This window comes from Camelus ferus, chromosome 7 (assembly GCF_009834535.1).
Source record: "Camelus ferus isolate YT-003-E chromosome 7, BCGSAC_Cfer_1.0, whole genome shotgun sequence".
Taxonomy (NCBI): domain Eukaryota; kingdom Metazoa; phylum Chordata; class Mammalia; order Artiodactyla; family Camelidae; genus Camelus; species Camelus ferus.
Window position 1 is genome coordinate 45,166,569 of NC_045702.1, and position 14,690 is coordinate 45,181,258.

The following is a 14,690-nucleotide window of genomic DNA, read 5'->3' on the forward strand; positions in this document are numbered from 1 at the left end:
CACTGTACCCCTGGGGTACCTTAGTGTTGAGCCACTGCTGCCTTCATTCCATATTCTGCCCTGTTTTAAGCATATCCTCTTCCCAGAATTTGACTTCATTTGCCCTTTAAGGTGCCCTTGGTAATTTTAACTGAATTTCTGATGAGGCCAGGCAGGAAGGTTCTAGGGGATGAAACATATCTATTTCCCTAGGCAGAATCTCAGACTCAGCTGGGGATGGATGTGGGAGGCGCTGTGGTTTCCCACCCTTTCTTTCCTCAGAAGAAGAAAAAGAGGCAGGGGTGGGGGCCACAGTAGGCGACACCTTCAGAGGCCTTAAGTGTAAGTACCAGTTTAAATAAGGATAGGATATAGCCTTGTAGCCACTGCCTGTGAAGTAGAATTTGGCAGGGCTTGTCTCTAGGACAGGATTATGGTGTTTCTGATTTGGCACAGTTTCAGAATTCTTGTGACTCTTACTTTATTACCTGGGTGCTCTTTTCTCTGCCCTCTGCACAGTCACTCACTGCTACTCGTCCCGTGTTCTTGTTGTCAGCATCTCAGCCTTGAAAACAAAAGGCAAAACTCACACACATCAACAGAAACCCTCTGTTGTTACTCCTCACCCACTGTGGAACTGGTTGTCATAGCAGTGGCTGCCCCCACAGACATTTCATCATGCGGGGTTCCCATCAGGTTTTCCTTTTTTTCTCTTTCTTAAACAGCAGCAGCCAACACTGCTATTAAACGAACTATTAATATATCTTAACAGCCTCTCTTGCCAGTTTTAACTAGACTGCATTTACTTTTAACTTCAGGGACAGTCAGTCATGCCATATTAGTAAGGCTAACTTTACGAAGAGACCGGTGTTGATTTGCTTTTAGTCTTATTTGTTATTGGATTCAATACATACTGAATACAGAGATGTTGGTGGAGTAGTGGGGGGGAAAGGTGTTCTATGAAAGCAACATGGAAATTGAGTTCCATGGCTACAGGTACCTTAGTGTTGTTTTCTGAGATTGTGATATTTCTCTTCATCGCCTTGGTTTTAGTTTATGGCTTTAGTTTATGTTAGAGTCATAAGAGATTTAATTGAGTACTTAATAATTAACCACAAGTTTGATATAATATTTAACTAGCTGGTTCCTGGATATATATATATATATATATATACACACACATCTGTCTTAAATTTGACTATGTGAACAAATGGATTAGATTTCTAAAAGATTTTTATTGTTGTTAACCTGCTTGGGAAAGTTGTAGAATTTATTTGAATTTAGTTTGTCAAATAGAAGTCTGAAGCCAAAACCCAGACATGTCAGTCACCCTGAACTCAAGGCTGTGGGTGCAGGCAGTGGTCCACCCCTGAAGAGCTGTAGGGGTGGCAAACGGCAGCCCAGCCAACCAGCTGTTAAATGTAACTGGATGGGGCTGTTGCAGAACCCAAGTTCAGCTGCTTGCCGCTCAGAAGGCCAGTACTCCAGGGACAAGTGTTGGCAGAAAAGGAAAAGTTGCTTTATTCAGGAGCCCAGCAGCCTGGGAAGATGGTGGGCTAGTGTCCTAAGACTGTCTCCAAGAGGCCGGTTGGGAGGCAGAGGTTTTAACAGCAACGTGAGGAAGGGGGACATGGGGTGTGTGATCAGCTCAAGCACAATCCTCAGATTGGTCGGCATCAACGTGAAGTTTTGAGCATCACCAATCTTCTGGTTTCAACCGGTTTGGGGCCCCTGTGCTTGTGGTCAGCAGTGTTCACCTAGTTGGGGTCTGCTTCCTGCAAAAACAACTTAAGAGTGTGTGTCAGACTTTTTTCTGTATCTTTCAGGGAACTGAGAGTTCAGTGATTCTGCTGGTTTATAGTCTGAATTGTTACTAGTTTCCTGGCCCAACAGTTATTCTTTGTTTCTACATGTTCACATTTCCTAATCATTTACCTTGAGCCAGTCTTTTGTGACTCAGGAGAGGCCTGGGAGACTAAAACTTTTCTATAAACAAGAGACAGGCGGAGGACATGGGCGGGGGTGTCTGTCCTGGGAAGGTCCCACAGGGTCCTGCTTGGTTACAATCCCCCCTTTTCTTTGATACTCCTCAGTCCTGAGGAGGGACAGCTGTGGAGCAAGGAAGTGAACAGAGTTTTGGATAGAGAGGTTAGTCATAAACTCAGCAGAGACACTCACTTTTAGGGGACTTGGTTTCGTAAAGGGGTCTGTCTCTGTCCTGGTGGATCCCCATCCCCACTAGAGAGAATTCATCATCTTGGAGATCAACACCCGTGGAAAGGATGGGGTATTGCCTCTTCATGACTTATGATGTGCTCCCTCCTGAGTTTTCCTACTCCAGCTTCTCAGTTCTCTTAGGTCCCAGAGATGGGGCAGTAGCTGTTGTCAACCAGACCTGGCCATCAAGACATGCTAATTTCCAACACCAAAGTTAAAGGCCTGGGGTCTAGCCTGGGCCAGCCTCTTGCCAGCTGCATGATTGGCCAAGTAACGTAACTTCTCAGAGACTTGGCTTTTCCTCTGTAAACTAAAGATAATACCATCCCATGAGACTTTGATTGAATGAGACAATGGGTGTGAGGAAACCCACACTATAGTGCTTGGCAGTAAGTAGTATGGACTTAACAAATGATTATTCTTTTAGTTATGCTCATTGATGATTTGGGAATTTCTGCTTTCCCCCGTGGTTTTTGTCATACCATATCACAAGTTTTTTTAGATGTCTCCAAAAACGTTTGGTAGAACAAAACTTGCCACTCCTATCCCCACAAACAAACAAAAAACCTGAAAGGGATTGTTTTTTAATTGTAGTAAAATACACGTAACATAAAATTCACTTTTTAACCATCTTCCAGTATACAGCTCAGTGACATTTGGTACATTCACAGTGTTCTGCAGCTATCACCATTCTTTAGTCCCGGAACGTTTTAATCACCATTAAAGGAAGCCCCATAGCTACACTGCATTCCCCAATCCCGTAGTCCTTGGCAACCACTAATGGGCCTTCTGTCTCTACGGACTTGCCCACTTGGGATACTGCATATATGTAGAAACCTATAATATGTTGTCTTTTGTGTCTGGCTTCTTCCATTTAGCACGATGTTTTCAAGGTTCGTTTATGTTACATTATGTGTCCGTATTTCATTCCTTTTAATTCCTGAGTAGTAGTCCATTGTATGGATATGCTGTTTTAGTCTGTTTGGGCTGCTGGAACAATCTACCACAGACTGGGTAGCTTATAAGCAACAGAAATTTATTTCTCACAGTGCTGGAGGCTGGAAGTCCAAGATCCGGATGCCGGCATGGTTGGAGGGCCCTCCTCTGGTCGGGAGGCTTGTCACTGTGTCCTCACATGGCAGAAGGGCCTGGGAGCTCTGGGGTCTCATTCGTAAAGGCACTAATTCCATTCATGAGGGCTCTGCCCCCAGGACCTAACAACTCCCAAAGGCCCCACCTCCAAAGACCATCACGAATTGGGCATTGGAATTTGAAAATACGAATTTGGGAAGTGGGGCACTTAGGCCCAGACCATAGCATATGCCACATGCAGTATACCCATTCGTCAGTTGATGGGCATTGGGTGGTTTCTACATTTGGCTATCGTGAATAAAATGCATAGCTGTGAATACGCTTGTGCAAGTTTTTGTTAGAATACCTGTTTTCAATTCCTTTGGGTATATAGCTAGGAGTGGAATTGCTGAATCATATGATAATTCTATGTTTAACTTTTCAGAAACTGCCAAACTATTTTCAACCGTGGCTGGACCGTTTTAGATTCCTAGCAGCAATGCCCGAGGGTTCCAGTTTCTTCTAACACTTGTTATTTCCCAGTTTTTTTTTTTTTTTATTGTATCTATCATGATGGGTATGAAGTGGTATCTCATTGTGATTTGGGATAATTTTTATAGGACAGATTTTGTATGTGTCTGGACTGAAATTTTCTTACTAGTGTTCTTAAGCCTGTCATGTGGCAAAGCTACGAGAAAAACCACCTGAATGCAATTTCCAGTAGGAGACGGGCATAAGTGGCTTTTCCTGCATGGCCCCCGATGTGGCTAGTCACCGTGGCTCTGTGATCTGTCGTGTAGATAAACCATCTGCGGACGATCAGTGGCTAATTACAGGTGATGCCTTGTGCCTTGAACCTTCTCGCTAATTCTTTTCTTTTGGTTTTAGGGCTTTCCTCTGAGTCATCCAAAATGCTTTTAAAACGGATTGAATAAAAGCTGAGCCACCTGCCTGTGTGAGACTTCCATACTCTCTGCTCTGCTCTCTTCTGATGGCATTTTGACTACATCGAGGCCCAGGGACCCACAGCTCATGATGAGTGACGAGAAGAGCCTTGGGGTGTCCCAAAAATTGGTCTCACCTTCAAGGAGCACGAGTAGCGGCTCTTCCAAGCAGGGAAGCCGACAGGTAAAGGTTAACTAGTGCGCATTGTAAAAATGCAAATTTAAATCAAGACATTTACCGATTAAATTGTGTACGTCTATTTGGGAATGCCTGCTTCTCAGTTTCAGAGCATTTCCTTATAGTCGTATCTTCATAATTTGAGAAGAGTAAATTTTAGATAATTTTCGTAATGCAGCTTTTAAGAGTCTAGTGGATGGGAAGAGTTATATTTTGCTCTTTGCTCTATTTTAAAATTATTTTCTTCAATCCTTACAACTGTCCTGCAACATAGATATTAATATCTCTGTTTTCTCCACGAGGAAGCTGAGTCAGACCAACTGAGCTGTTTGCCCAGGGACACGCAGCTAGTCAGTGGCACCACAAGAAACCAAAGCTCAGTCTGTTTGACTCCAGAGCGCACACTTTCTTTCCACCCTACTCATCAAAACAAAAAAGCGAACAACCACTTCTCCAGTGGTTTTAATATCCTCCTGCCCTCCCCTTCCTTCCCTTTACCAAACCTTTTATGGCAGCTCCCAACCACCGCTTGTCCCGTGATAGCTTGGAGTCTCACCCGCTTTAATTCTCTAGTGGACGGGGAAGCAAGTCAACAGAGAAGTGGTCAAAAGGAGTTAAGTAGGAAGAAGGAAGAAGTGAAACAAAGGACTGAATAATAAACTTCTGAATGTATGTTGTTCCTTGGTTTCCTTTCTAAAAAATCTCCGGTGGCAGAATTTGCCAGGTTTAGGTCCATGGCAGGAAATGCACATTAATCATTATAATTCTTCCACCTTCAGTTAAGGAGAGAGGGAGTGGACTGTCAAAAGCCGTGGGTTTACAACCAACCGAAGTGGTCTCTGAGCCTTTTCAGTGTCCTCTGGCTGTGTTGGCGTTGCCTTTCCTGCATGGGACGTGCTGGCCTAAATTGGCCCCAAGTCCTTGGCTCCAGATTTGGCAGCAACAACCAAGCAACCTCCCACCTCAGGCTCGTCCACACATTTATGACACATGTCACGGTTCTGTCCGTTTCCACGTTGCCTGGGACAGGGTGCCTGCCACTGCACAATGCTGCTTCATGGCATTAGTCTCTCTAATTCGAGATACATTAGGTTTTGCTGTAGGGATGTTTGGGGAGCCCTCCAAGATGTCCCCGGAGGGGCTGGGAAGAATAGTTTTCTCATCACTGTCATCACTTCCTTCTGGGATTAAAAAAATGACCAAAATTACCACTTGGCTAATGTATCTTGGTTCCCTGGTAGTTCCAGGGTTATCTCGGATGCTAAGTATAGTGATGACACTGTGTTTCCAGTCACTTCCCTGGAAAGTACAAGTTCAACATTGAAAACTTCAAGTTTTATATAATAAGAGATTTAATTTGAGGGATATTGAAATATAACTGATGAAGGTGATCTGTGCAACAACCTACTTGTTTTTAAAGCTCCAGATTAAAGTCATTTTTAGGTGGTTCTGTTCATTCCGTCTGGAGGAGAGGAGTCTGATGTTAACTTTATTGGCCATCTTCCTTAATGCTAGTTTTCTCACAGGCTTTGGAATTATGGTTTAGGACATCGTGAGTTTACTTCAATCTGTCTTTTCTCTGCACTCACCTCACCCTATCTAGGCATTTGCTGTTATCTCCTTTCTGCCTCTGATGACTGCAGTCTAGAGCCAGGTCTTATATTACGTCCACCATGAGTATCTAAGATCCACCACCAGGCCACCACACAGCATGGCTCAGGTCCTGGTTTTGAAGCCATGTCTGCCTCCTGCCAACTCCCTGGATAAGCAGGTTTTTAAAGCCCCCTCTCACTGTGGCGTGGGGCTTCCCCTTATAGTCCTCTGATTGCCAGCAGTGAGCCTAGCTCTGGTCTCAGCCTCTCCCTGGGGACATTTTCAGCTTCATTAGCCCACAAGGACTCTTGAATGCCTCTGTCTGCAGTGTCTTTTGCATTTCTAATTTGTGTCTGATCTATGAGATATTTAGTCTTTTTTTCCTTCAGTCCCACAGACATACAAAAAAAAAAACCCTACATGTTTATATCTTTGTATATTTTTGCTCTTTGGAGCTGGTGTGATGATAGGGAAGGGGCACTAAATGCACAAACTTACACAATACAGACCTTGGCTGAAAGAGTTGGTCTTCTTGAGTCGTTTTCATTTAAATTCTTGTCTACCATTGCCAGGTGACATTGAGAGTCTCTGTCTTCCAGCCACACTGGCTTTCTTTCAGTTCCTTGCACTAATTTGTCCTTGTCCTTGTTTCTTGAATTGAATTTGAACTTGTCCTTCCTGTCCCAGAGCCTACTGATATAAAATCCCAGACAGCTATTCATGTATGTGCTGGTGCCCCCCTTTCAGTATACCTATGCTAGAAGAGCTTGCTTACCGGAAGGACAAAATGATTGAGACCTGCATGTTATTATTTTTTTAATATTATATTTATTTTGTTTGTTGGGGTTTGTTTGTTTGTTTGTTGCCCTTTTTTTGGGAGGGGGAGGCAATTAGGTTTATTTATTTAGTTATTTTAATGGAAGTACTGAGGACTGAACCCAGGACCCTGTGCATGCTAAGCATGTACTCTAACCACTGAGCTATACCCTCCCCGCAACTGTGTGTTATTGTGATCTGTGTTTTCACTTTTACAAACTTGGACCTAAGACAGAGTTTACAATTTATGGCTTGGAAAACCCATTCTCATGGTTCTGCCATCTTTTAACTTAAATACTAGGGCTTTTGAAATTCTAAATATAGTATCCCTCATTTTGTAGTGTGGAACAGCCCATAAATATAATTTTATCAAGATAATTTGGGGAGGAACGTATGCCTAATGATTAGAACCTGAACTCTCGAGCTATGGTTCCACTCAAATAATTGGTTCTCTGACCTTAAACTCCCTAAGCCTCAGTTTTCTCATCAGTAACATCGAAATAATAATAGTTCTTTTCTCATAGGATTGTTGTGAGGATTAAAACTAAAGCATTGAATCAGTGCTGTATAGTGAGTGCTGAATTAGTATTAACATTCATTTTTATTATTTTAGTTGACATTAATTTGAACTTCATTCTTATTTGTGGAAAATCTAATTTTTCATAATGAATAGTTGTACTTTTTGCCCCCAGAAACTTTTACAGGCATCATACGTGTATCTCCCCATACCTCTTTAGTGTTGTACAAAAGTATACAATGTCTGTATGACTGTATACTTTTAAAATAAAAAGTACCTTACTTTATACACAGTAACAAAGTACTTTTAGGGAAGAATGTAATAGAATGTTAAATATTTGGGCTACATTTGATATCTTCAACAAATGGCCTAACCTATATCTGAAACAAGTGGGAAAAAAATCAGTGAATTTTTACCCTATTCTGTTCTGCTGGGCCTTGTCCCTGCATGGGTGTAAATGTTTTTCGCCTTTCCCAGTGCCAGCACCTGTTTATTGGTAGAAGCTGTTTAGAGCATGGTATTGAGAAGGATTCTGCAGTTGACTCTGGGTTCAGTGGGAAAGAGGGCCATGTTTTCAGCTATGGCTCGTGGGCACAGGCGGGGTGAGTGGCACATTTGTCACCCCTTAGTAATATTAGATGGTTGAAATCAGGAGATACTAGCTATGGGCTTTAGATTTGGCCACTGAGGGGACTTCAGGCAAGTGAAGTTCACCTCAGTTTTCCATCCATAAGATGGAGACAGAACTCACCTCCTGCTTCCTCTGCAGGGATGTTATGAGAAAATGCAGTATTTTTACTGGCTAACAGCCATTGAAACTCTTTGGAGAAAGGTCCTCTGTAAATTTGAGAAACAGTTACAGATGAGCCCCCTTTACTCTGTTCAGTTCCGGAGCCAGAATGGAGATGGCCTTGTTTCACGAGCCCTGACACTCTGCAGAGATCGCTCTGAAGTAGACCATCCTTCAGATGTAGTGCCTTTGCTGGATAGGAATGGGTTCTCCTTGAAGGAAATCTCAGCTGAAGGAACCCAGCTCATACAGAGTATAGGCCGTCGGGCCCCTCTGCCTGTCCTGCTCACACCTCGTCTGTGTGGTGCTCTCGGTCTGTCTCTGTGTCACCGTTCCTCCCCAGCCTGGGTGTCGGCCCAGCTGCCGCCTTTCCCTGGACTGAGCGTATGAAACTGTTTCGCCCTTTTGAATTTTCTTGGAAAGGATCTTCATTTATTGCTTTAGCACTTTAAAAACAACTTTTATAAAAATAATATATGCCTCCTGTAAATCATTTCGAACACACATGCAATCTATGGGAATTGCAGTACTCAATTAAGTTACTTTTAAGTGCTACTTGATAGGTCAAATAAAATGAAGGCTGAGAATGACCGTTGGTTGTAGAGGTCATGGGTGACCGTGCCTGCTGAGTGGTTTCCCTCAAGTGCGGGCCTGAAAGGCTGTTTTGAGTCTTTTCATAAGAGGATGGGGACAGAGGAGGGTATCCCAGTTCTGCTGGGCCCCCAGACAGGAGCTGACAGAGGTCCTCACAAACGTTCTGTTTGGGAACCGTGAGTTGGCTAATGCCATGCTCAACACAGCTCTGTTCTCTCCCCCGTGGATAATTGTCTTTTGATTAATTCTTTGGCTGAAAGAGTGTGGGTTTCTTGAGTCCTGGGTCCTATTTACATACCTTTTGAGCTCTCACGGCTCTGGCACAGGGCTTTGCACATGACACATGCAAATTATTGGACTGGGTTGACTGAACACGAGCAGCAGATATCCCTCTTTCAAAGACAGGTTGGAATGTATGGCCAGGTACACAAGGGGAGGGGAGCAAGAAGTCACAAATTCCTCAGCGCCCTCACTCCACTGGCAAGCATATTATGAGGATCTCAAAAATGAACAAAGACCTGTCCGTCAAGCTTTTTTCTGGCAAATGATGAAATCTCTAAATGCTTTCTATGTACATGGGGTCTCTGAACAAACCACTCTGTTGGAAAGTATGGAACAGAAGTAAAGACTGCCTTTGTTGAAGCTGACCTGTGTTCACACTGGCTCTGCTTCTTGCTGGCTGGATGACACTGCCACGTTAGGGAAGACCTCTGAGTCTCAGTTTTTCAGCCATGAAATGTAGCTAATTTTGCTTCCTTTTGAGAGCTAAGTGAAATAATGAACACAAAGTACGTAGGCTAGCACAGGGTAGACACTCAGTGAGCGTGGATTAAATTAATGAATGAATAAGCATATAGTTGCAAGGTAGAAAGACTTTCACGAAGCTCTGTACATATATTAAGTAGGTTAAGGGATGTTTAAGTCGAGGAGAGAATTGTTATTCCAAAACTTATGAAATATGAGTACCTTCCTCTTGTCTTTTTCCCACTGCCCCCTTATGTTTCCTTTGTAGAACTTTCAAAGTAACACATTTCAGAAGCCAGATTGTGCTGGAGATGAATGAATAGGTTTTCACCTTTTTGAAAGAGTTCTATATGCCCTATTTTTTACTTCTTCAACCACTATCCATTGAGAATCTATTACTAAAAGACCATGAGCAGGGGGATGGGAAGCTATGGAGGACAGGACTGCTGAACAGAACACTACAAATAAGAAATCACCTCTCACTGGGAGGACTGTGGATTGTAAACGGAGCATAGCTTCCATTCTTTAAAAAAAAAAAAATGTGTTGTAGCATTCGCTGTATAAATTAGACATCCGGAAATGAATCCTTCCAAAATAATTGACAAATGCTTCACTCATGATTGTAGGTAATTTGAAATGGAGATCTCTATGGCTTAGTCTCCATACAATGATACAATTTATTCTCATTGCCCCTGTGTCCCTGGGGTAATCTAAAGTGGCCTTTGAGCTCTCCCAGGGTCACCTGATGACAGTGTATTTATTCAGGCCCTTAGATTATGCTGTACTCTGGGGAGCCCAGGCTGCCTGGGCTTCGTGCCAGAACCCATAAGTCATGGGAGTTGAATGGGAGATAATTTGCCAAGACGAAAAGAGTGAATTAAAGCTATAATGTTCAGGTGTTTTATAATTTCAGCTGCCTGAGTATTGAAAATACGTGGTACCACTTAACTTCTTTTAATTCATCATGTTTTTAGACACTGAGATTTGCCAGCTGCTTTTGGTAAGCATGGGCTGAATGAACACCACAAGAAAGACCCGGCAAGAAGGAGCGACTTGGGAATGGCATGATTGGGTCATGTTGTTCTGTGATGGTCACAGAAAATGAAAGGCAGCAAGCATGAGGTTGCCTGAGAGTCAGCCAGCCTGAGTGTAAATCTTGGGCTGTTTATAAGCTGTTTGACCTTGGGCAAGGTCCTTAACCCCTCTGTGCCTTGTTTCTTATAGGCTTGTGTCAGTTGCTTAGTTAGAAGACAGCCTGCACTTAGTAAGTGCTATGTAAGTGTTTGATGCATTACACCATTCACCTTCCAGAAGCAGGAGTCCCAGGAGCCTTCTAGCAGGAGGCTTCCTTTCAGCTGCCAGGCTGGTGGCATGATGCAGAGGCGGACAGCTTGGCTTCTGAGAGAAGGAGTCAGCAAGGAAGTCTAGACGTTAACAAGCATCTGATAGCATCTTACAGCTCATAGTATCCCTTCCTACTCTCCTTTGGAGTCTCAAAATGATCCAAAGAGGTCTGTATTTTTCCTACACTTTAGAAAGAAAATGTGGCCCAAATCAACTGCTGGTTCAGAGTCACACAGCTAATAAGTGGCCGAGGATCAGGCAACCATCTATTTGAAGAACACTGGTTTTCTTGAGATGCTAGAAGCCTTCTTTAGAAGTTAACTTAAGTTCCATGTGCCTTATGTACAAATGGTTGTTGTTTAAACAAACCTCCAGAAGCCAGCACCTCTATGACTATTGGGACAAGAGTCACACGGATGAGGGAAGGGAGGCAGCTGGAAGGATCCCTGAGGTCTGTTTGCCCAGAGTTGCTGTGTTCCGGTGGGCCCAACGGAGAAAAGTAACTGTATATTTCTGTCTTAGTTTTTCAGATCCCCCATTTCTGGGCCTTTTACTTCTCCTTACTGCCTACTTATTGGTTACACTTGTGTTTGTGACATGCACTGAAAGTAGGAAGGGCAAAGATACAAGATGCAATTCTCGATATCTTTCTGGTCTCCTAGAGCGTGGCTACTGTAAGAGGGCCCAGCAGGTGCAGGAGCTCAGGCCTCACCCCAGACCCACTAACCGTTTTGATAAGACCTTCAGTGAGTGGTATGCACGTTACAGCTGAGAACCCCCACCCCTACTCTGTTCTTCTTTTAATTACTCTTGCTACCAGGCTTGTTGGTGTCCAAAAAATCTTAATTGAAGAAGAAACAATTGACAAGAAGCAACAACTCCAAGTCTCAGTGATTGAAATGTGAGTCCAAAACCAGTCTGACATCAGTGAAAGCCATCATTATATTAACTGGAAACCTTTGATATGTATTTCCATGTGTTCATGGTATAGTCATAAAAGATGATATTGATGACCCTGAGGCTTTAGAAGATTACACATGCCTTCCAAATCATTAAAGACACGTTAAATTATGTTCCACGTGATTTAATGCTGGGCGTTGCCTTGTGATTTTTAAAAACCTGATAAACAGGCTAAATAAATCAGAACAGCCCACTCTCCAGTCGTGCAGATAGAGACAACCGCAAGACTTCCTTCCACAACACTCTTCAGCGGCAGGAGGAATGAAAGCTTTACATCGTTTTCCATCCTGACATCGCTGCGAGGGCAGTGACTGAGGACCCACCGTCTGAAAGGTGCAGAGAAGGTGGATGCCGTGGAAACAGCTGTGCTGGAGGGAAGTGCTTTCATTTCGTGCACTCAGCAGTATGGAAATGAACTTTGCCAGCTCATGGGCATGAATAAATGCTTAGCTGCCTTTCCAGCCACAAAGCATCTTTCTATATTTGGCACTTTTAGACGTTCAGTAAAACAGACTGAATTTAATGCCAGATGACAGTGCCAGACTGTCTTCAGTTAAACTCAAGCACAGACCTTAAGAAGCTGCTTCCCCCAGACCCTGTCGTGTTTCTCTCTCCACCTGATGTTCGTGGTGAGCTTTAAGCCCCACACCCTCAGGGCAGGACATCAGCCCAGCCCTGTTGGGCTAAGTCAGCAGGGCCTTGACCTCCTGGGGGCCCAGGTCCACCCTGCTCTGTGTATCTGCGGGCATTCAGCTCAAGGTGCATGTCCTCCTCTTGGGTCACTGGGCGTGTGAAGCACAGCAGAAACCACTCCTGACACCCGCTGCCTTTAGCCAAGAGAAATCGGCCTCCCTGCTTTTTTTCTGTCCTAAGTACCAATTCACTCCAATCCAGCACACAGCATTAAAGTCCCTGACCCCGAGGGCTCTGTAGGGCTCTTTTTATTTCCTCCTTCCTCCCCAGACTCACTTATTCAGTAGGTATTTATTTGGGGCCCACAGGTGGTGAGGTTATAAGAAATAAGCCCCAGTCCCTGTCCTCATGGTACCCAAGTTCTAGCTGGGGAGACAGTGCAAGTAAGTGTTGTGTTAGTGCTGAGGAGGGAATTTCTGCCCCCAGCAGGAGGTGTGGGGCTACTTAAGATGTAGGTGGGGCAGGTGTTCCGGATATAAAAAAGCGACAGAGCAAAGCCTTGGCAGTGTTAAAACACACAGGCTGATTTCCTGCCCGGGCAGGGGGACTGCAGGACGGGAGACCTGGCAGCTCTGCGCAGGGTCCTGACCTTGCTTGTCTCCATCCACGGGGCAGGGCTTCCTAACCCCTTCAGATCGCTTTGAATCTTGGCCACTTCCTGGATTCACCTGCCATTGTCCCCTGCCCCATGGCATTTCCTCCTCACTTATCATCAGAATGTACATATTTACATTACAGTAAAATATACAATGTGCTATAATAAGTGACAGAATGATTGAACAGATTTTGCAGTCAGGTGACTTTACCACTTGGTAGCTTTATGGCATTGGGGAAGTCATCTAATTCTCTCTTCCTCAATTTTCACATTCAAAAAATAAAGATACTGATAAACCCAGCCTCTCAAGATTGTGCAAAGATTAAGGGCAATTTATTTGCACGCATAATTTTGAAAATATAAACGTAATGCTTTTCTGTCAATAAATGAAAATTCAAAGAAAGTGGTGGTAAAAGTATACATTACAATATGTAAAAGCCCAGACGTGACTGCACCAGAAGACATAATGAGGCGGTCAGATACATCTGTATGTAGGGTGACAGCTACTAACGCAGACCCATACATGTTAATAACTCAAGTACTGCAGGTGGCACGGCCTTCAGTGACACAATTCTGCAAAATGGTGGGTGAGTCTTGGTAAAGCCCTAAATAGGAGGAAGCACAGTCTTCCCTCAGTATTCAGTAGTTGCCTCCCAAGAATTCAGAGTGTATAAAAACCATACAAAAATACTTCGATGAGTATATCAAACAGAGTTAAGCTCTATGCTCAAATAATTATAAATAGGTTTTCATCCTACAAACTTGTCTCCTGGCACTTTGGAAAGTGTTGTGGATGTGGAACTTTTTCATCATGCAAGACTGAGGCATTTCAGGATATCTAACATCCTTGGTCCCCAGCCATCACTGTGACAGCCAAAAGTGCTCCCAAGATTCTGCAGCCTCATAGGGGACAGTACCACCACACTGAGAACCACTGGCTAGATGCTGGCTCTCTGGTTCAGCCTCATAACAAGGACTGTGACAGATAAGGAAGTTGGGAGGGAGAGGATTTGAATGTTGAGACAGGAAAGGAGTTGGTTGCATTGCTTGCTTTCTCAGTCAAGGAGAGCCTTCATTTCTTAAATTGTACAAATCTAGCTCTTCCAACCTGCAAAGAGTTTAAGTTCTGAGCTTGGTGGAAAATAAAATGAGGGGAAAAAAATAAATGCAAACCTCATTTGGCTTATTTACCTTGAGAGCCAACAAACCCAGTCTAATTCCCTGCCCTCCCAATTAGCTCATAGGTAGGCATACACTGTGTCTCAAGGGTTAAGGAGAAATCCACTTCTAACATGAATCCTTGAAACATTTTTGAAATTTAATCCTTGTTATCTTATAAAAAGACTACAGGTATGACCTTATTCCATTTTTTGTTTCAGTTTTGTAAAGGATGCAATAATGCTAATCTCTCTTGGCATTTGCATTTTGCACACTTGAATGTCTTGAGCAAATGTGCATGATGGTCTAGTAATAGCATTCTGTCTGTTGCCTTCTGCTTGAGTCTTAACAAATCAAAGGGGGCTTTGTTTCCTTAGAGTACTTTTCAGAAGATTTTGAGCCTTAGATTTTCAACTCACAGTGATCACACACACACACACACACACACACACACACACACACACACACACACACACACACACACACACACACACACA

At 43.5% G+C, this 14,690-nt stretch overlaps 1 protein-coding gene across 1 annotated transcript in view; it reads left to right on the top strand.

The window, feature by feature from the left end:
• OSBPL3 (oxysterol binding protein like 3) overlaps positions 1 to 14,690 on the top strand; it is a 162,416-nt gene that overhangs the window by 81,285 nt on the left and 66,441 nt on the right. The window contains 1 exon segment of the mRNA XM_006175677.3: positions 4,156 to 4,395. Coding sequence (XP_006175739.2) covers positions 4,300 to 4,395 — 96 coding nt within the window. The 5' untranslated portion in view covers positions 4,156 to 4,299.